General features: G+C 36.4%; 1 protein-coding gene across 2 annotated transcripts in view; it reads right to left on the bottom strand.

Moving 5' to 3' along the window:
• Positions 1 to 23242, bottom strand: part of USH2A (usherin) — a gene marked incomplete at both ends in the record, with an annotated part of 794746 nt that overhangs the window by 768275 nt on the left and 3229 nt on the right. For both annotated transcript variants that reach the window (XM_081220997.1, XM_081220996.1), the window contains one exon: positions 22243 to 22408. In XM_081220997.1, coding sequence (XP_081077123.1) covers positions 22243 to 22408 — 166 coding nt within the window. The remainder of the gene's footprint in view (positions 1 to 22242; positions 22409 to 23242) is intronic.

Consider the following 23242-nt stretch of genomic DNA (forward strand, 5'->3'; position numbering starts at 1 on the left):
TAATAGAAATTGCACTAAGAACAAATCTTTACAGGACATAAGGACAAGTACATGACTTGCAACATTATTTAAAAAAAAAAATCTAGAGTGTAGTAGATTCCTGAACTCTCACGCTAGTCCTGTTTGTTTTTTTTTTTTTTCGGTATGCGGGCCTCTCACTGCTGTGGCCTCTCCCGTTGCGGAGCACAGGCTCCGGACGCACAGGCTCAGCGGCCATGGCTCATGGGCCCAGCTGCTCCGCGGCATGTGGGATCTTCCCAGACTGGGGCACGAACCCATGTCCCCTGCATCGGCAGGCGGACTCTCAACCACTGCGCCACCAGGGAAGCCCGCTAGTCCTGTTTTTAGCAACAGCGCTTGCCTTCTTTCAAGGAATCTCTATTATTGATACTTCCCTCAAGACCTACCTCAAACCATGAAGCTACATGGAAATAAATTGTGATGCAATGTTAACTTAAAAAAAAAGGGAGGAGGAGTAGACAACATTATATATGCACAAAGGGTGTGCTATGGTTAGATCTAAAATATGTATGTGAGACTAGAGAGAATTACATTAATATTATAACAAAGTTACTGTAGACGTTGGTTGTGTTCGGATTTTTTATTTATTTTCTAAGTATTTTAGAATATTGATTCTATCACAGAGAACAGACTGATGGTTGCCAAGGGGGAGGTGGGGTGGGGGAGGGATGGAGTGGGAGTTTGCAGTTAGCAGATGTAAACTAGCGTATACAGGATGGATGAACAACAAGGTCCTACTGTACAGCACAGGGAACTATATTCAATATCCTGTGATAAACCATATTGGAAAAGAATCTGAAAAAGAATGTGATATATATATATACGTACATGTATAACCGAGTCACTTTGCTGTACAGCAGTAATTAACACATTATAAATCAACTATACTTCAATCAAAATAAAAATTTAACAATGCTGATTCTATAACTTAGGTGATTTTTTTAAATCTCATTTTTATCCAAAAATTATTTTCCAACAATCTCTACCCAACCTCCCCACATTGTTTCTTTTCTCCTCTGTACAGCTTCTTAGGGACAGAGGCCAGGAATTCACCATCTCTGCTCACCTTAAGACTTTTCATGAAGTGGTGTGTGCATAGCAGATGTCAGGGGTGTTTACATTCATAAAAGTAAAGTGTTCTAGGCAAGAGGATTTGACTTGTTTACTAGGGCCATGGCCACAGAGGTTCTTTTCAAGTATTGCATGTGAAAAGGGAAGACACATTTGCCAATGCTGACTTTTACATGCACTCTTTCCTCAAGTACACTGTGGCCTTGCTCCAGTCAGCTGCTTTTGTGTCACCAAAGACTACTGGACAAAAAAGTTCCCCCTGAGTATGGGTAAAAGACAAGTTTTCTTGAAGATCTTATTTATTTAGTTCTTACAATTTTCTTATTTTCCAGCAAATATTTAAATTGAAAATTTAATCAAAGGAGTTCCAAAAATACTAAAAAGAATGTGTATAAAACAAAGATAAGGTTCATAAGTAAAACAATTTGCATTTTGGGGGCTTGTACTCAAAAAACACTTTTAACATCTTCAGGCTTACTTGTTTCAGGTATTTTTGATCACTAGTTATTTCTCATATGGCTTTTTATTTATTTGTGAATTTTAAAAATCTTATGGCTTTTGATTTTTTTATCATTGAAGTATAGTTGATTTACAATGTTGTGTTAGTTTCAGGTGTACAGCAAAGTGATTCATTTATTACATATACATATATTCTTTTTCAGATTCTTTTCCCTTGTAAGTTATTACAAAATGTTGAATATAGTTTCCTGTGCTATACAGTAGCTCTTGCTGTTTATCTATTCTTTATACAGTAGTGTGTATATGTTAATCCCAAACTCCTAATTTATTCCTCCTCCCCTTTCCCCCTTTGGTAACCATAAGCTTGTTTTCTATGTCTGTGGATTTATCTCTATTTTGTGCATAAGTTCATTTGGATCATTTTTTATTTTTAGATTCCCCATATAAGTAATATCCTATATTTGTCTTTGTCTGGCTTACTTCATTTAGTATGATAATCTCTAGGTCCATCCATGTTGCTGCAAATGGCATTATTTCATTCTATTTAATGGCTGAGTAATATTCCTTTGTATATATGTACCACATCTTCTTTATCCATTCCTCTGTTGATGGACATGTAGGTTGCTTCCACGTCTTGGCTATTGTAAATAGTGCTGCAATGAACTTTGGGGTGCATGTACCTTTTCAAATTACGGTTTTCTCCAGATATATGTCCATGGATGGGATTGCAGGATCATATGGTAGCTCTATTTTTAGTGTTTTAAGGAACCTCAATACTGTTCTCCATAGTGACTGCACAATTTACATTCCCACCAACTGTGTAGGAGGGTTCCTTTTTCTCTGCACCATCTCCAGCATTTATTTGTAGACTTTTTGATAATGACCATTCTGACCGGTGTGAGGTGTTAACTCATTGGCTTTTGATGTTTTTATTTTCTGACATGGAAGATGTCAATCATAAATATTATTAATGGACTGAAAATAATGTTTATGAAATACTGAAAATTAGAAAGCATCATACAAGTCTTCTAATTCTGACCAAGATGGAGTCAGCCCACTTCAGCCTATCTTTCCTTACAATTACCACCAAAAAACCCTGAACAAAATACAAAAAGCAACTACCTGAGGATTCTGAAAAATGAACCAAAGCAAACAGATTGTGAAAAGGAGACATAACCTAAAGAACCGAAAACCTCCGATCTGTAAAAGGCATTGTTGAAAGAATGGGAAGACAAGCCACAGACTGGGAGAATATTTGGAAAACAAACAACTGTCAAAAGGCTCACATGCAGAATACATAAAAAGCCATTGAAAGTCCCCAGTAAGAAAACAAAGAACACATTTTTTAAATGAGAAGATTTTGGACATATACTTCACCAAAGAAGATACATGGAGGAAAAACACAGAAGCCCCTCAATGTCATTGATCACCAGGGAAAGCAGATCAAAACCACAATGAGATATCAATAAATATCTATCAGAAGAATGGCTAACTAGGTACAGGTAGGTAGGTAGATGGGTAGGTAGACAGACCAACAATATCAAGTGCTGGCAAGCAAATCAACTATAATCTCACAGCTTGCTGGTGGGAATACAAAATGAGACAGCCACTTTGGAGGAAAGCTTGGCAATTTCTGAAAAATTTACGCATACACCTACCATAGGAGCCAGCCACCCTACTACTAGGTATTTACTGAGATAACAGATCAGAGGTTGACAGGGTGTGGGGGTGGGAAGAGGGCAATGGCTATAAAAGGGCACCAGAAGAATATCTGGAGGTTCCATATCTCTTCTATACGTTGATTGGTTGGTGGTTAAATAACTATTATGGTTGCATGATATTTTATGCATTTACCAAAACTAATAGAAGTATACACAAAAAAGGGAGTAGATTTTGCTATATGTAAATAAGTTTTAAATGAATTTTAAAAATGTATAAAAAAGCATCATACAAATATGTGATAATAAGCCTTTTCAAAAACCTTTACTAGAACAGATAACAGACTTTTCACAGTAACTTCAAATATCACCTGCAAATGTCTCTCACAATTGTCAATGTGGCAAATGGTTTCGATCACCAACTTGAGGCCCTAATAAATGATCCAGACGTTTTAAATTCTAACTATCTGATCTCACACTTAAACTCTATGTCACCTCAAAACACTTTGAGACTTCTGCAAGGTTGTTTCGCTTTTCAAATCGACCATTTACTGATATCCTATTATTTTCATATAAATGAAACTCCTCCTCTCTTAAGCACAATATTTCTGATGCTAACAATTCTATGCACTTGCTTTAAATAGAAATTTTTAACAATCAACTTTAACTTGGATCATCTTTTAAGTCAAAATATAGTATGTCGCCAATTCAGAATTCTTATCAGCTATCCTTAGAAATTGCATAAGCCAATTTTAGAATTTCCTTTCTGTCCCCATTTTTCTTATTTTATGCTTTGATAAACTTCCCTCAATTAAATATGGTTAACCTTAAGTCCAAGTCTTTTCTGTACAGGTTTGACATCACACCTTATGCCCCTCAAAATAAGAAGAAAAAAAAATACCTTGCAAATTATAAGGAAATAGCGAAGGATGAAACTCTAAAGCAGTTTTTCTCAAAGAAGGGTGGGTTTGCCTCTGAGGGGACACTTGGCCATGTCTGAAGACACATTTGCTTGTCACTGGATTGGAGGGAGATGGAGGGATGGGAGGTTTGCTACTGATATCTAGTAGGTAGAGGCCAGGATTGACACTAAACATCCTACAACGTACAGGAAAGCCCCTACGACAGAGAATTATCCTGTCCAAAATGTCAAGAGTGCTGAGATTGAACCCACAGATGCAGAGAACAAACTAGTGGTTACCAGTGGGGAGAGAAAAGGGGGAAGGGAAAATATAGGGGTAGGGGATTAAGAGGTACAAACTATTAGGTATAAAATAAGCTCCAAGGATATATTGTACAACATGGGGAATATAGCCAATAGTTTATAATAACAATAAATGGAGTATAAACTTTAAGAATTGTGAACCATTACATTGTACACCTGTAATTTATGTAATACGATATATCAACTACATCAACTGTACTTCAATTTAAAAAAAAAAAACAGTGCTGAGATTGAGAAATCCTGCCCAAAAAAATCCACCTATTCAAGAATGACATATATACTAATGAAAACGTGAGCACAAAATCAAAACTTGGGGTAATTTCTAGGCATTCCACTTATTCTCTTTCCAACAACTCCGCGGCTACATATTGACAGTAGCAGTACATTATCACTTGTTATACAAAGGCATAAGGCTGTAGCAGTTTAAGAAATACATCAAAAGTTTGCAATAGAAAGAAATATATGTGATTTAAGGAAAGAGAAAGCCATACAAAAATGAGTTGGAGTGCAAGGAAATCTTGAATCAATGACCTCCTGCATGGGAACACAGGTCTGGTTTTTAAGGTCTGGCTCAATAAAAAAAAAAAAAAAGTAATACATTTCTGTTTATGCTAAGTCTAAAACTCCACATGAATTTTCTATGATTCTGTGTGTAACAGTATAAAATCTGTATTTATTAGTATAAGTTTTGCATGAGAGCTTCCACTGTCCATTTAGAAAGCAAGTCACCTATCATTAATGCTCAGTTACACTAGAGTTAGTGATTTAGGACAGGATATCTAATAGGTCGCAACAAAAATTAACAACAGCTAATAATTATATATGCTAATTTGGATAAGCTCTCACTAATTAATAGAAGAATTTATCCTTGGCATTTATTTTAACCACGATCAAGCATTGCTTATTATTTTAATCGACTACATGAACCAGTTACACACGGTGCAAATGAACATCAAACTACATATATTAACACAAGAAACTCTCAATCATGAGATCTGCAAATAGTGACAATTGCTCTTGCATCATAAGACAGCTATGAACCTCATTCACAAATCAAATATAAACCAAGATGATGGTCACTTTAACATGGAAAGAGACAAGTCTTGAGGGGTCACAAGTAGCTTTTCGACACCTAAAGTTGCTACAAAAGACATACCTGCCAAAATTAATTGAAACATAATGCGAAAAAGTACAAACTATCTTATCTCTCTGAGCTCCATTCTGTATTTAATATGAAACAGCAATCTCTTTCCTCTGAAGTGTTCATGGTCACCTAAATTGACTGAAATGTTGACACACCGATGCCAAGTCAAATGTTGCCCTTGAATCAAGTCTCTATTTCTAATTGAGAATTAATCTTGGACTTGCCCACATGAAAGGGATGGATCTCTGCCAGCTGCAGTAGTTGCAATAATCACAGGCAATAAAGGACATACCTTGTTGGCCTATGTAGTTATTTTACATTTATCTGGTGTGATATTTGGTTCAGAAACCATTTCAACCTTTTAACTTCTATTTTGACAAAAGAGTTACCCATAGGTTTCTCATAAAGCACTTTATAATTCGTCAGGACACCTGAACACTGCTGCAACCTATGTGAAATTTTTATTTGTAAATAAGACCACGTCTAGCTTTGTCTAAATTGACTTTGCAATATTTGACCAGTGTATCATCTTTTTCCTATATCCAATTCATTCTATGAAGGATTCTTCCTTACTTCCCACCATTTTAGCCAACATGTTTTAAACACAATGAAGAGTTTATGATAAAAAGCATTAAGAAAGGGTAGACAAGGTCCCCTTTAAAACATGGTGACTTCTGGTCCTGACAATGATGGAGTAGTCCTACTCCTCCCAGGTCCTCTTTCCATAATTTAAAAACCCTAGGCATAACATGACAAACAAGTATAGGAGGACTCTTCAAGGTGGGAAGAAGGCAAAAAAAAACCTTAGGGACCTCAGGATTTGAGAAACAACATGGCAGTTAATCCCCTAGTATTCTTATTACTGCCCATATACCCTAGACAGAGCATTCCAGAAGCATCTATCCTAGAACTGCCAACAGGCACAGGTCAAATAAATTCCAAGAAGAGTCTGCTTCTCCTAGATAAAGGACAGGGAAAATGGTGGCCTAAGATAAAAGGCCTTTTAGGCAATGTCTGCCCTACTTCAGCCAAACACCAATGGAAAAACCACAGAGAAACACATAAACACACAGACACTCTCTCATGGTTCTAACAGAGCCCATCAGGAGGTTAATCTTTCATCCCACCCTCCCACCCAGCAGAAGTAAGCTGCAGTACCTTGAATCCCCTACCTGGTAGAAATGACAGGGCCATTCAGAGATCTCATCATCCATTGCCCCTGGCAAAGCAGGCAGTGTTCTAGTTCCCTGCAGGGTGGTGCTGAAAACCCAACAAGGAGCTGGTCTTCCCTTCTCCACTCGGCAAAAGCAGGCAACTCTCCAATCTAACGGTAGGGGGAGTATTGGTAGCAAAGAGTAAGGAACTTATTTTCTATACCCTGCTCCACGGAAGGAAGTGGCACTCTGATCCCCTTTCAAAATAGTATTGGCAGGGTGAGAGGGGAGCTGATCTGCCATCCCCACCTGACTGAAGCCGGCTGTACTCCAATTCTTCACCAGGGGAGTGTAACCTCAGCCCAGCAAGGACTGAGACTCCAACTCTACCCTCCCATCTGACAACAGGGAGACCTAATGAGGAGGTGCAGAGGCAGGGCAAGTCAGCATTCCACTCCCCCCACCGGCCCCTGCCAGGGCCTAGCAGGAGCTGACCCTTCCTACTCACCAAGCATCAGTAAGACTGAACAAGGAAAGGAAGTGTGAGCCAGGCCTGGTGAGCACTTTATCTCCCCCAATCCTTGGTGTCAGGGGAGCCCAGTTGAGAGTTGTACCTCTACACCCACTTCATGGCAATGAGACGGAATGCAGTGTTGTGTATCAGGGCTAGTCTGTATTCTGTTTCACACCCAACTCCCACCAAGTGAGCCCAATGGGGAGCTGAGCTGGGCCCCCATCCCAACTTGTGTTAGTGAGACTGAAGGATGTGGTGTGAGGTAGGGCTGGTCAGTATTCCACTGTCCTCTTTACTTCCTTGTGAAGTGAACCCAATGGGAAGCTGAGCCTCCACTTGCACCTGGCATCCATGAGGCAGAATAAGGTGACAGGAGAGGGGCTATTTGACACTCCACTGCCCCTTCCTTGGTGTCAATGGGGACCAGCAAGAAGCTGAGCTTCCACTCACCCCACAGTCACAAAGGGGTGTGAGTCTGCAATGTGCTTCCCCCTCCTGGTGATAGTGGGGCTCAGCAGGCATATATCTGGAGAAAACCATAATTCGACAAGATACATGCACCCAAATGTTCATTGCAGCACTATTTACGATAGCCAACACATGGACACAACCTAAATCTCCATCGACAGAGGAATGGATAAAGAAGATATGGTACATATATACAGTGGAATATTACTCAGCCATAAAAAAGAATGAAATAATGCCATTTGCAGCAACATGCATGGACCTAGAGATTATCATACTAAGTGAAGTATGTCAGACAAAGAAAGACAAATATCATATGATATCACTTATATGTGGAATCTACAAAATGATACAAATAAACTTATTTACAAGACAGAAAAAGACTCGCAGACTTCAAAAACAGACTTATGGTTACCAAAGGGGAAAGGTGGTGGGGAGGGATAAATTAGGAGTTTGGAATTCACATATACACACTACTATATATGAAATAGATAATCAACAAGGACCTACTGTATAGCACAGGGAACTCTACTCAATACTCTGTAATAACCTATATGGGTAAAGAATCTGAAAATGAATAGATATATGTATAACTGAATCACTTTGCTGTACACCTGAAACTAACACAACATTGTAAATCAACTATACTCCAATATAAAATAAAAATCAAATTAAAAAAAATCCATCAGCACTTGGAGATGACAGGTGTGTGGGTAGGTGGCCCACTTTCACCGAGGAGGTGTTGAAAATGCTAACCTTCCAACCTGTCATCTGCAACAAGGCCACCAGTGAGGTGATGGTGACAGGGACAGGTGGAAAACTGAACATATACATTCACCTGGCCATTGTGTCACATCTCAATAGGGGGACAGCCTAATGATAAAACGAAAAGTAAACTGGAGCCAGAGTCTCATAATATAGTATCCAAAATGTCCAGGATAAAATAAAAGTCACATGTCATATAAATAACCAGAAAAACTACGACTTGAATGAGAACAGAAAATCTACCAATACCAACACTGAGATGAATCAGATAGAAGAATTATCTGATAAGGATTTAAAAGCATAAAAATACTTCCACAAGAAATTGTGAATTCTTTCAAAGTGAATGAAGAAAGAAGAGAAAATCTCAGCAAAGTAATAGAAGTTATAATAAAAGATCCAAATGGAAATTTAAGAATTTTTTAAACAAAACTTTGAGACAATTAAAAAACTTGCTATATGGACTCAAGGGTAAAGTTAAGATGATGGAATAGAAACTGTGAACTTGAAGACAAATCAATGGTATTTACCTAAATTGAAACAAAAGAGAAAAAATTATTAAAAGAAATAAAATGAAGAGAGCCTCAAGGATCTGTGGGACAATAACAAAGAGATAGTAACTATATAATTAGAATCATAGAGGAGAGTGACATTGAAAATATATTGAAAGAAATATTTTCTGAAAACATTGAAAAATGGCAAAAGACATAAACATACAGATTCATAAGGCTGAGCAAACTCCCAATAATAGGATAATACCAAAGAAATTCATACCAAGGAATTCAATATTAAACTTCTGAAAACAAAGCACAAAGAGAAACTCTTGAAAGTTGCCACAGGAAAATGATGCAAAACTTATAATGGAATATCAATTCAAATTACAACAGGTTTCTCACCTGAATGATGGAGGCCAGAAGGAGCGGCACAACATTTTTCAGGTAATGAAAGAAATTAACTCTCAATCACAAATTTTACATTCAGCAAAAATATCCTTTAGGAATGAAGGGAAAATCAACACATTCTCAGTTGAATGAAAACTAAGAGAATTTGTTTTCATCCGGCTCACTCTTAAAGAGGGACTAAAGACAGTCCTTTAAACAGAAACAAAATGATAACAAAAGGTTTAGAATTTCAGGAAGAAAATAAGAACATCAGAATGAGTAATATTAGGAGTAAATACATAAACTATCCTTATCATGAGTTTATTAAATAATATTTGATGGTCAAAGCAAAAACCTTAACACCATTTGATGTGGTGCTCAATGTATGGAGAGCAAACACTCAAGACAATTATACTTAAAAAGCAGTGTAGGTAACGGGACCTAAATGGAAGTAAAGTTTCTACACTTCAACTGAAGTGACAAAACATCCATGTCAGTAGACTAAGTTAATTATATATACTGTAATACCTAAGCCACTAAGAACGTTATACAAAAACATACACCAAAAATGTTATAAATAAAGATGGAATCCTAAAATGTGTTCAGGTAACCCACAGCAAGGTAAGAAAAGCGAAACAGAAAAACCAAAATCAGAAGAAACAGAGAACTAATGACAAAACTGCAGACATAAGTCTATCACATCATTAAGAAGCTTAGATGTAAATGGTCTAAATACACCAAATAAATGACAGAGATTGGCAGACTGGATTAAAATTAGACAGATACATAGATAATTGATATATATGCAGCATATAAATAAATATATACAGAATATATATATATATGTTTATATATATATATAACATGTTATACAACAGCAGAATACACATTAATTTCAAGTGCTCACAGAACGTTCACCAAGAAAGTTGGACCATTTTTTTAAAACTCAGCAAATTTTAAAGAACTGAAACCAAACTGTTTTTTCTGATCACAATGGATTCAAATTGGAAATCAATATCAGAAATATAATTTTGTTAAATCTTCAAAAGCTTGGAAACTAGACAACCTACTTGTAATTAATGCATGAGTCAAAGAAGTCTCAACAAAAATAAAAAATACATAGAACTGAATAAAAATGAAAATACAACATACTAAAATATTTGTGATAAAGCTAAAGCAGTACAAAGAGGAATATTTACAACACTAAATTAAACATTAAATTAAATTACACACTAAATCACAGCACTAAACCTACTGCTTGCTTTGAAGAAGAGAAAAGGTCGGAAATATCAATCTAAGTTCTTACCTCAAGAAACCCCAGAAAGAGAGCAAAATAAGCACAAATCAAGCAAACAGAAGGAAATAATAAATATAAAAGCAGAAATCAATGAAACTGAGGATAGCTAAACAATAGAGAAAAATCGAGGAAAATTGTGGTTTTTCAAAAATATTAAATTATAAACTTTTAGCAAGACTAACAAGAGAGAAGACAAAAATAATATCAATAATGAAGCAGGTGATATCATTTTAGATCCTATAGCCAGTAAAATGATAATAAGGGGTAATAAAAGATAAGATGAATAATATTAATCACAAATTCAACATCTTAGAAGAAATAGACTAATTGTCTGAAAACCACACACTACCTAAAATCAACCAAGATAAAATAAACAATCTGAATTATTGGAGATGCCTACCAAACATTTAAGGAAGAATTAACACTAATTATACATAATCTATTTCAGAAAACAGAATAGGAGGGAACACTTCCCAACTCAGTTTATGAGGATAGCATTAACCTAATACCAAAAGATAGTACAAGAAAGGAAAATTATGGATCAATACAGCTCATGAACATAGATGGAAAATTCCTCAGAGGAATACTAGTAAATCAAATCAAGCAGCATATAAAAGGAATCATCATGACCAAGTCGAATTTATTCCAGGTATGTAAAGTTGGTTAAACATTTGAAAATCAATCAGTGTAACCAACCAGATCAACAGGCTAAAGAAGAAAAATCACATCAATTGATGTAAAAAAGGACTTTAACAAAATCCAACACTCATTATGATGAAAAATTTTAGTAAATTAGCAATAAAGGGAAATTTCCTCAACATGATGAAGAGCATCTACAGCTGACGTTCTACTTATTCGTGAAAAACTGAATGTTTTCTCCTTAAGGTCAGAAACAAAGCAAAGATGTTTGTTATTACCACACTTATTCAACATAGTATTAGAAATTCTAGCTATTGCAACAAAGAAATAAAAATCACACAGACTGGAAAGAAAGAAACTGATCCTAATTGCAGGCAACATGATTGTCTATGTAGAAAATCCCAACAAATTACAAAAGAACTTTCAGAACTAGTAAGTTAGTTCAGCAAGGTTTTAAATATAGGATCAAGCCCCCCACAATCAGTAACATTTTCTGTATTATAACGAAAAATATGTGGGAACTAAAATTTAAAATCTATAACCAATTTCAATCACTCCAAAGAAAATTAAACACATGAATAAACTTAGCAAAACATGCACAGGATCTGTATGCTGAAAATTACAAAATACCAATAAAAGAAATCAAAGATCTAAATTGTTCATGTATTGGAAGGTTCAGCATAGTAAAAGATACAAATTCTCCCCAAGTTGATCTATAGATGCAATGAAATTCCTAACAAAATCCCAACAAGACATTTGGTAGACACAGGTAAATTTATTCTAAAACTTATATGGAAAGGCACAGGCCCTGAAATATATTTAAAAAATGAAATCTGTGGTGAAGTAAGGAACAAGTTAGATGTGTTTATAAAAGGGAAATTTGGGGTAGCCTTATGGTAATAGAACTGTTCTTTGACTATGATGGAGCCACAAATCTACATATGTGATAAAACTGTATAGAACTACACACACAAACAAGTCAAGAAAAATGGAAAGTCTAAATAAAGTGGGTGGATTGTATCAATGTCAGTATCCTGGTTGTGATATTATACTATAGTTTTGTAAGATGTTACCCTTGGGTAAGGGATACTTGGGATCTCTCAGTATTATTTCTCACAAATGTTTGCAAGTCGACAATTATCTCAAAAAAAGTTAATTAAAAATAAACAAAGAAGCACTATCTACACTGGACCTCTCCAAGTTTAGTGCTCCCCAGTTTTCAAAATTTCTTGGGTCTCACTTCTCTAACATTTACAAAAGCCTCTTCCCACAAACTCTGAGATGTTCTGCCTGAGATTGCTACAGGTATTTTAAGGGATTAAATAATAATGGTCACCATTTGTCCCAATGTGTATTCCCACAGAATTCATCTTATTTCCAGTTTAACTGCTACCTCTCATTCAACCCAAACATTGAACCCAACTCTTTTATATAAATTCCCTAAGGTACCAAACCCCTCAAAATAGCTACCTGTAATCGATTTTGGCCAAACTACAACAACACAAGGGATTTGCATCCCAGAAAACAACAAACTTAACATTACATACTGTACATCTATAATCTAAACTTTCTTGGTCAACCCCACTACAGTGAAACTGGCATGAGCTGAGTCTCCTCTTCCAGCCCCTTGTCTCTGGCTCTCCTCTCCTCCCCGACCCCCAACTGGAATGCCTTCTGTCCTTTCCCTGCCCTGTCCTTTTTCCTTTCTTTCTTTTCTCCCTAGATTGAGAACCATAAACACAAATCATAAACAAAAGAATCCAACTAGTTTTCTACTTCTAGAATATACAATGGCTTTCAGGGATTATCTCATGTAATCTTTAGAAAGCAGAATGACTGTTTTTCCTGATATGAATACTTACAAAAAATATATATTGACATACATACACACATAATTATATATATTATATATATAAATAGCATTTTTTCTCTGCTGTAATTAAATAATTGGAAGATTAACAAATCTATTAAAGCCTTTGCATTCTTGGAAAAGTTTTTATAATTTGTTTTATTTTAACTGTTCTTTCTTTGGCTTAGAGATATCTAAACTGGTATCTTGAACATATGCTCTTAATATGCATCCAGAACAATACAGCTGCTTGGAATATTTTTGAACGTCGCATTTGAGAGAGAGAAATACCAAGGGAAAATATATGGGAAAATAAAACTATTCAAGGCCATGTTTAAATAAAGTCATATTCTCTCTTCCATTACCAAGCGATACATACCATAGGCCAAATTCTGCCCTAGGTTATATGAGCGCTCTTCTTTTTGACTTTAGTGGGAATTGTTCATGTATAACTGAAGGCTTCAGTTAGCCCCGTGGGTACAAAAATGCCTACCCTCAAAAGAAGCAAAAATTATCTGTCTTATTTGGCTTTTAGATGAAAGTGATATAATATAAATGACAATTCCATTAGATAATATAGGTTTGAAAAAGCACTACCATCAAATTTTAACCATTACAAATTTGAGAGAATTACCATAGTGGCATTTGCAAGACCAGAGATTGTTGAAACAAATAAGAAGACATTGGAAAATACTTTTCTTTTTATCGCAATTTTCAATTTTAGTAGTGTATGGAATAACTGTGCACTATAATATTTGTATATATTTTCCTTTTGTATATATTGTACAATTTCTCACTATTGGCTGAGAATCAACCATTTTCTAGCAGAAAAAAGTTGCTAAATTCCTCAAATATAGGTTTCTAAGTTTAAATGTTAATTTATCCATAGCTTGCTTTAGATTTTGATTAGAGGTTTTTCCAGAGGAAAGGTCTTACTGAACTTAAATTTTTGCTATGAAATATTAGACTGATAACATATAGACTTGTAAAGGGTAAACACTACAATGAGAGGTGTGTTCATCTTTTTGCATACATCAGCTAGACAAACCTTTTCTTTTGGTGTGTGTGTGTATATATATATATATATATATATATAGCATATATACTAATGGAGAATAATAGTTAGGAAATAGATTGGATTAGGAGCAGGTGAAAAAACCTGGGTTGTCTGTCAGAGGGAGAAACAAAAACAAAAGACTTCATAGCTCTATGTAAAACCCTAAGCCACTTTTTCCAGCCTTTTTCATTTAACACATGATGTATTTCTTTCTAAGGAACTCAGACCCCCTGAGGCTTACTAACACCTTTTGCTATTTTCATCTTCCAGGCATTGCTCACCTGTTCCTGGTATGTAGAATTTCTCCCTTCCTCCTTTTCTCCACCTCAAAAGCCTATTTTTCCTTCAATAGTTAACTCCGATCCTACCTTCTTTATGCATCTTTCCTGACATACCTGAATTGGAATGAGTCATTTCCTGTCTTAAATTCTGATTATTTTATTTTGTTATACACTTTGTAATCCATCCAGGTAGGAAGGAGACCAAGAAATAATACTTGGGCCCCACCCCAGACCAATGAAGACACAATGTAGTGTGGGCATCTGAATATTTTTGAAAGTTTCTCAATGATGCTAATGATCTCTAGAGTTGAGAACTATTGCTCTGAGCTGCGGTCTAACTTGTAAGTACTAAGTATCAGAATTCTGATTCTCTTCCAGTGTTGCTCCTTGGGCAAATGAAACCATTAGTCATACAATCATCCAAGCCAGAAATCTGGGATGTATCATCTCCCTTTACCTTAACCTCTACTTTCCTTCCATCAACAAGCCCTTTGATTTTAATTCCTAAATAGCTTTCACAGCTGACCACTTCTCTGTGTATCTGCTATTGCCATCATGGTTCAAGGTATCTCACTTGGGCTCTAAGAGTAACCTAACAACACTTTTTTCTTGTCCTCATGCAAACTGTTCTCCTTCAGTGCAACCAACATGGTCCTTCTGAAAAGACAATCTGCTCAGGCCATACATTTTCCTTACTTCCCCCCACTTCTTCCCTCATCCCCTGTTCCCTGCATAAAGCATCTCAGTAGAGTTCTCTTGAAAACACTTTAACACGGCAAACAGTGATCTTTAAATCATAGCATCTTCCAATGGCTCTGGCTACATTTCACATGCTGCTCCACTTTGGCTGCTGCACTCCACCTCCACTGGCCTTTCAGTATCTCATATGCAACAAAGTCCCTTTTACAAAAGGTCATTTGCACTATTTGCTATGCACGGATGAAATGTTCTTCTCTACTCCGGTCACCTAGTTCAATCCTATATGTTCTTCTGAATATACACTGTTATCAGTTAAATTCCATCCCCCCACAAAAGACAGATTGAAGTCCTAACCCGCCATGTCTGTGACTATGACCTTATCTGGAAACAGAGTCTTCGTGGATATAATCAAGTTAAGGTGAAGTCATACTGATGAGTTGGATCCTAACCCAGTATAACTGGTGTCCTTACAAAAAGAGGAGACACTGACAGACACAGACACACACACAGGGGAGGAGATGGCCATGGGATATCAGAGGCAGAGATGAGGCTGATGCATCTAAAAACTCAGGATTTCTGGCAAACACCAGAAGCTAGAAGAAGCAAGTGAGGCTACTCCTCTATAAGTTTTAGAAAGAGCATGGTCTTGCAGATACCTGAATTTCAGACTTCTGGCCTCCAGAACTGGGAGAGAATACATTTTTGTTATGTTAAGCTACTCAGTTGGTGATTTTTTAGGGCAGGCCTAGCAAACTAATACACATATCTAATGCAATTTCTTCAAAGTAAGCCTTCCTTGACTTCAGAGATTTGATCAAATTGTCCTTCAGATGATCCCACAGAACATATCACAGTGATCATTTGGTTTTCCTTGGTGTGATTGTCAGTCTTTTCCTTCTAATAGACTGTAAGCTCCATTACAGCAGACTATAAAGTACTTTATCAGACATTATTTTCTTTACATGTCATTTATAGTAGAAGCTAAATAGGCTGGGTTTATCTTTGTTCCCAATTGTCACAGGTATCTATCATTTCAAGGAGCTACATAATTTTCCTAGGGTTGTACAAATTTTAAGTAAAATATCAAGAATTAAACATTGCCTTTTGACTAAATATTATAGTTTAAAGTCTGCTAAATATTATAATTTAAAGTCTCATGCAAAAATGTACAGAGAATAATTTTTACTTTTTTACTTGGAGGGTTTTACCTTTCTCCATAATCAAGTGGGAAGAATTCCCCCTTATTTTTAAGGTATCCTTGCAAAAGGCTTGGTTCTGTATGCCATGGATCAGGTGACCAGGGTGGGTTAAGTGGATTATTCTTTCTTTAATCCACTATAGTCTTTCCTGACTGTCATAAAACAAAAAGATATTGAGCAGAACTGTATATAAAATTATATTCTGTTATGTATTTAAGGCACCTGTATCACTGAGAGATATAATTGTAAACTATATTGATTTGAATTATTTGTACAATTCATGTAAATATGTGAAGCATTACAAATATGTACAAATGTATGAAAATTCATTTATATTTTATTTACTTTACAAATATGTCTTGTTTCAGTTCTTGGTTTTTGTCAGGGGGAGTTCAGAGAACTTTGATAATTAACTACTTCTTCTGTCTTCACAGTGACCTAGGTTCACAGCAATTTATTATTTTTTTAGGTAAAGGTCAGAGAAAATTGAGACAGTAAATTCTGGCAGATAATTTAACCTCTCTAAGACTCCTTTTTAAATCCAGTACACCTAGTCAGTGCTCAATAATCACAGCTGTTATTATTATCATCATTTTCAGCTGATTATTCTGAAAAGCTCTGTTAAATTCTATTGATCTTTACTTCATTTTGAATAACAAACTATTCCCCTAACTTGGGTGATATTCAGTTGGCTAGCTACAAACAGAAGGCTTTCATATACATGTAAATAGTTATAGTATAAAGCAATGAAAATTATTAAAGGAACGATATGGATTCAGATTCTCTTGTGGGGGGAGTCGAGGTGGTGTTCCCAGGAGAATCCCAGTTCACAGAGCTTCCTGAAATGAATGAGGAAGCTGCCATAAGGCTGCGAGGACGTTTTATGTTCCCTCAATCAATAGAGACATGGCAATACCTTTATGAAGTGTGCACATGGGCATACACTCCAGAGATTAATTGGGAGAGTTGGTTTATCTATTCTAACAAATGTTGGTTAAATTGCATTTTCTTTTTCTCCAGAACCATCAATAGTTTCCCTTTTTCAGATTGAATACATAAATCACAGAACATTTTTCATGAACAAACTATGATTATGAAACTCCTATTCTTTGTCTGTTGATCCCTAAAACTTTATTTACCCATGCATTTTTTTCCTTCACTGTATCAGATTAGAACTGCTCTTTTTCACTTTACTGTAGCTAGGACCATCTGTGGCTCTTGACTTGTCAGTGTATCAAGGAGCCCTCAAAATAGCATAGATGATGTGAAAAACCCCACTGCTAAACTATTTCTTGCGTCCGTACTTGCAGTATTTCATCAGCTTCTAATTATAGTACATAATTGTTTGACTGCATTTTAGCATAATTACTAATGGGTTACTATACTAATGATTCTTTGATGCTATTTGTCCTATAAAATGTGTAGAACTACTTAAGGGACAACAGTTTTCAGAGTTTCATAAAACTCTGAGGTTTTACTTTTAAATGATGTGCAACTAAATGTCAATATACTTCCAAGTTGTACTACCCACAAGCCCTAAGAAACTGCTGAAGTAAAATCCTTTTACATATTTCAAAACCTTTTTTTAAAAGAAGAAAATTCGAAGAGGTCTCTTAAAATAACTATAACATGTGCTGATTCAATATGAAAACTAAGCTTTAAAAAAAATCTGCTAATGTTATCAGTGTTCCCCACTTGATAATAAAAAGTCTGAATTGATTTTTTTTCCAGTTTTAGTACAAAATATATGACATAACGAATTTCAGCTTGATATAATTTGAAATAGCCAATATATTAAACTCCAAAGTGAAATTTAAATTGGCAATCATGTCAGATTCAAGTCCCTCAATGAATATTAATTTAAAAACTAATCATTTTCCAACAGGTTGAAGCTTCAAAATGCTAGTTCTTGAATAAAAGCTGTTAGATCCATTACTGTAACATCAGGCATTTTTTGTTTAGGAAACTAGACCTCCAACATTTGGTATGTCTGGCTCTTCCTAGCATCCTTTTTTTTTTTTTTTGCCCAGGGATTTAATTATTTAAAATTCATTTCTTTTTCTGGATTTGGTAAATTAGAATTCTGATTTTACTGATGGAAAGCTGATACTGAGTGAACTGTCTGAGGTAAGGTGTAAGGTCAGATCGATTAATTTTATGTCACTGTCTCTTTCTAAGTTAAATTCTGAGCCAACTCCATGAGTAAAGATGTTTTCTTTTTATATATACACATGCACTTACCATGTAAATTCATTGATTGTGGCCATATTGGAGGATGAGTAAAAACATATGCATACACATTAACTACAGACTTGCAATTTTAAACTTGACTAAGCCAGATTATCAAGTATGTGTTCTAGCCTAGGCCCAGCATTATGAAGTCCCTAACCCCAAAATCAAACAGAATTTGGATGCACTATACTATAAGGCAACAGAGAATAAGTTACATTTCATATTAAAATATGTTCTTTGCAGTTAAATAGTGAAGGAGTTACAAGCTGCATTTGTCCATATCTTGGCTATGAAATCTACCAAAAAAATGTTTCTGTGTAAATACCAGATAGCAGGGGGAAGCAGAAAAAAGCACAAACCCGATCGTCAGTTGAGAAGGAAGCTGTCACTAACCAACCCTGTCTAGACAACCCTACACAACTTAGAAGCTTTCCATACTTTAAAAGTCACTTACTTTTTAACGTAGAATTCCAGGAAGTCTTGTTTTGTTCATCTAGTCCTATCCTCTTACTACATAAGTAAGAAAACTGAGTCAAGTGTATTTGTTAAGACTACTGAGTAGCATTACCTGCGTCAGATTTCTCTACTCCTCATCTCTTATTCTTCCCACTGCTTTTTGTATGAACTTCCAGGGAATGAGCATATTCTTTATTAAACATCTATGAGTTATTGTAAATATTGTAATATCTTAAATGTATTCAGACTTGTTTCCAGTTTAAAGGAACCCTATGCAGAACTCCAATTTAAATAATTGCTCTTTAATTTTTATTTGAATGAATCCAGGTCTCCATAATGCTGGGTACCTCCAAATCTATCAATAAGTGCCAGATGGGGGCTTCCCTGGTGGCGCAGTGGTTGAGAGTCCGCCTGCCGATGCAGGGGACACGGGTTCGTGCCCCGGTCCAGGAAGATCCCACGTGCCGCGGAGCGGCTAGGCCCGTGAGCCATGGCCACTGAGCCTGCGCATCCGGAGCCTATGCTCCGCAACGGGAGAGGCCACAACAGTGAGAGGCCCGCGTACCGCAAAAAAAAAAAAAAAAAAAAAAAAATATATATATATATATATATATATATAAGTGCCAGATGAATAAATAAGCGATCTGTATGGCTTTTCTAATGATGTATGACTGTTTCATTCTGTAGTTTTAACGTAAAATGTAGAATGGGGCGGGAAAAACTTATGTAAAAGTAAATAAATAAAAGAAGAACACAAATTGGATAGGACAAATTTTCTCTTGATAGTCAGTTATGAAATAAAGCAGTCTCATTGAATCATAAGTACTTTAACCTTTTCTTGAAAGAAGGGGAAGATTTAAAGATTTATAAAGAAATTTTGCCTAAACTAGGAAGTGACTCATATTTGACATGTATTGAAATGATAATGCTGATTCCAATAGGCACTCTAAGAGCATTTGACTCCGAGGGGAGGAATTCAGTCATGGTTACCTCTTCACATTTGGAATTTTAAACTTTCTTTGTAAAGCTTTTAATGTACTACTGCCTGCCAAAACATGGCACATTTTCACAGATAAGGCAAAATAAAGGCAAGTAAAAAGCATTTTTTTCATCATCGTTGATATAAAAATATGTGACAAATACAGCTATTCAACATCGTTTGAAGATTCCATTTCTTCAGTCTTCGGTGGGTTTTTTTTTTTTTTTTTTTTTGGCCACAGGGCGGCACGCGGGATCTTAGTTCCCCAACAAGGGCTCAAACCTGCGTCCCCTGCAGTGGAAGCACAGTCTTAACCGTTGGACTGCCAGGGAAGCCCCTCTGCAGCGGTTTCTATTTCCATTTTTTATATGGAAACGTCATAACACAATTCTGTTGGTCTGGTCAGTGGGTGGAATGGACAAGATATAGAACAAATTAGTCCCCTATCTGCTAACAACTGAACAAATGAGAGGCGAGCAGGACACACTGAATCCATCATATGCTATAGATGTCAGACGTGACCTATCTTTTTGGAGGTCCTTTCAACCCTGATGGCGTGGAAACCTCCACGTCCTGACAACCAAATTGTCTAAACTCATATCCTAATGAAAAGCAGAGTAGGTAAGTCTAACATGATGACTGAATATCACTGTGTCAATACCACCCGTTGGAAATCAATCATTCCTAATTCTCTGCATTTCTATTTTAAATGTTGTTCCTAAGGCTTTTCATGCACTGCAGTGCACATACATGGCAGAATTTCATACTTACTACCAGGCCAAACAAAGGTATGTTTCAAGTGTATTTACATCCCCAATAACAGTAGCTATGCTGAAAGAGACATTAAAATCCAAATAACAATTTTCAAGACCTTCTAAGTGAGATAGGCTGGAACCTGGGACCCTTTGCTGCAGTGTTTACACCTGGACAAATGTTTCCTGGAGCAACAAAATATAAAGAAAGAAAGCAACTATAAGGGACTAAAAATAACTGCATACATATCCAGTTGGGGCAAATTATGGACAAGACACAAAAAGACAAAAAAAACCCCAACAACTGCCACTTCTGAAGAGCTGGAGCAAAAGCAGGGTATTGCACATGCCCCCTGCACACAGCACCACCAAAGGGGTGGGCGGAACACCTAAGCCACCACTCTGGCCCAACACCTAGACACACCCCTACCCTCACCCCATATAAGGAATCAGCTCGACCCCCCTTCGGGGAGCGAGCAAGGGAATCTGTTACTTGCTTTTGCTCCCCACTGCTGCAGCAGGGGTCCCAGTAAAGCCTTGCCTGAATTTCTTGTCTGGCCTCTTACCAATTTATATTGATTAAGGAGGCCAAGAACCCCAGTAAGTAACATAAGGAAGTCTACCTGCTTCAGGGTGAGGGAAAAAATGTGAGAAATCAAAGATTATTTTCATAAAGTGCATGAGGGTACAAATGTCCTCTAGGGCAAATGGGGTTTGCACGGACCACGTTTGAGCACACCTATGAGATAATATACTGAGCACTACAGTACACAGTACCTCTGGTATAAAAGGCAAGGGTGACTTAAGCTACACTGGACCATTCCAGAGCCCTAAAGAAGCCAAAGAATAAACTGTCTCCATTCCTGACAACCATAAAACACCAACCATCTCACAGTTATCTCAGTCTTTAGCAGCTTCTAAGGCGAATACAAACTGGTTGACAACTAAAGTAATAATATAACACCTTTTGAGTGTCTGATGTGTAAAGTTCATTAGTTCTAAGGTCAACATTTTAACACAACAGCCAAATTGTATTCATATCATCAGATGCTATCCACCAAAAACCGTTGTAAAAACCAGGCAGGGGTCTTAATACTGCCAAGACTAGTAAAATTAGAACTAGACCGCAAAAGAGCCCTTCCACATTTTTGAACAAAATAAAATACACTAAGCAAATAAAACAAACATTTCCTGAGGATATTACCCCAAATGGGATTGTCCTAACCTTCTGTGGGCATTTTCACAGTAATTTTGAGGGGGAAATTCTGGTATATCAAGAGATACATCATTAGGTCATTTAAATATGGTTTTTCTTTAGTTGTCATTTACACATAGTTGAAATCTAAAAGGTAGTGCTTCAAATCTGATGGGAAGATGCCATTTAAAGAAAGAAAGGAAGATGGACCCCTGTGTTTAACCAAACGTTAAATATTTTTTATTTTACTCACCTGCACACTAAGATGAATCCATTTCTTCACAAGAATTCTCCCCAGTGTCATTACTTTTATTGGAGGCTGCAAACCATTTACTGTGCGATAATAAAACATGGTCTCTTTCTCAGATATTGTAAGTTTGAACACAGTCTGCCCATCTGCTGTCTTTTCTATAACACACCTTGGGAAGCAACCAGAAAAGAGAAAAGGTCAGTCTCCAACCAAAAGAGAGGCTAAGGCATCATCCAGTGATGGTGGTGTAACTGACCCCAAACTCAACTCAAAGGGTCACAATGAATAAGTACCTGAATGTTATCGTATTCAGGGCAAGCTTTCTTTCAATTAAGAAGCCCTTTTATTTCAATAAAAAATAGAATTCTTATTTACAATATATTCCCCCAGAACCTCCACTCCCTTTATTGGAGATTCATGATGGGAGCTAAAGTGGTTGAATCATCCTGCAAAACCAACATTTAGCCTATTGGCTCATTAGTTCCTCTGCTATTTCTTTTATAGGAAGTGGCACAATACATCACATCTGGCTTGGGTATTGAGTCACCAGCGCAAATCTTTTTTCTTTTCTTTTTTTTTTTAATGTAAAGAGAGGTTAGTGTCCATAGAAGGCTCTAAACTGCTAACCCTGAAGTCAGAATCGCTCTGTTTAATTCTCATGATGAAATGGAGAATGGACAACTATAGTCTCTACTTTGCTCATCATCAACTAGCCAGAAGCCAAAGCCAGTGTCTGTAGCTCGCCATGACCACACGGCCCAACTGAGGCGCTGAGATCGTGGTAATGATCCTGGATGAAAGGTCATCCAATCTTCTAAGAGTACAGTGAAATATTTTGATAAAATAGAAGAATTTTCAGAAAAATTTTAGGTCTGTGTAGGGCCAGTTATCAAATTATTTTTTTTAAATCACTTCTATCCTGATCACAATGGCACTCTTTTCCCATCCCTTTAAATAGACATTTTTATTTTTTGTTTTCTAATTTCTCTATTGATTTATGTTT

Source organism: Mesoplodon bidens (assembly GCF_964165515.1).
Source record: "Mesoplodon bidens genome assembly, chromosome: 2".
Classification (NCBI taxonomy): domain Eukaryota; kingdom Metazoa; phylum Chordata; class Mammalia; order Artiodactyla; family Ziphiidae; genus Mesoplodon; species Mesoplodon bidens.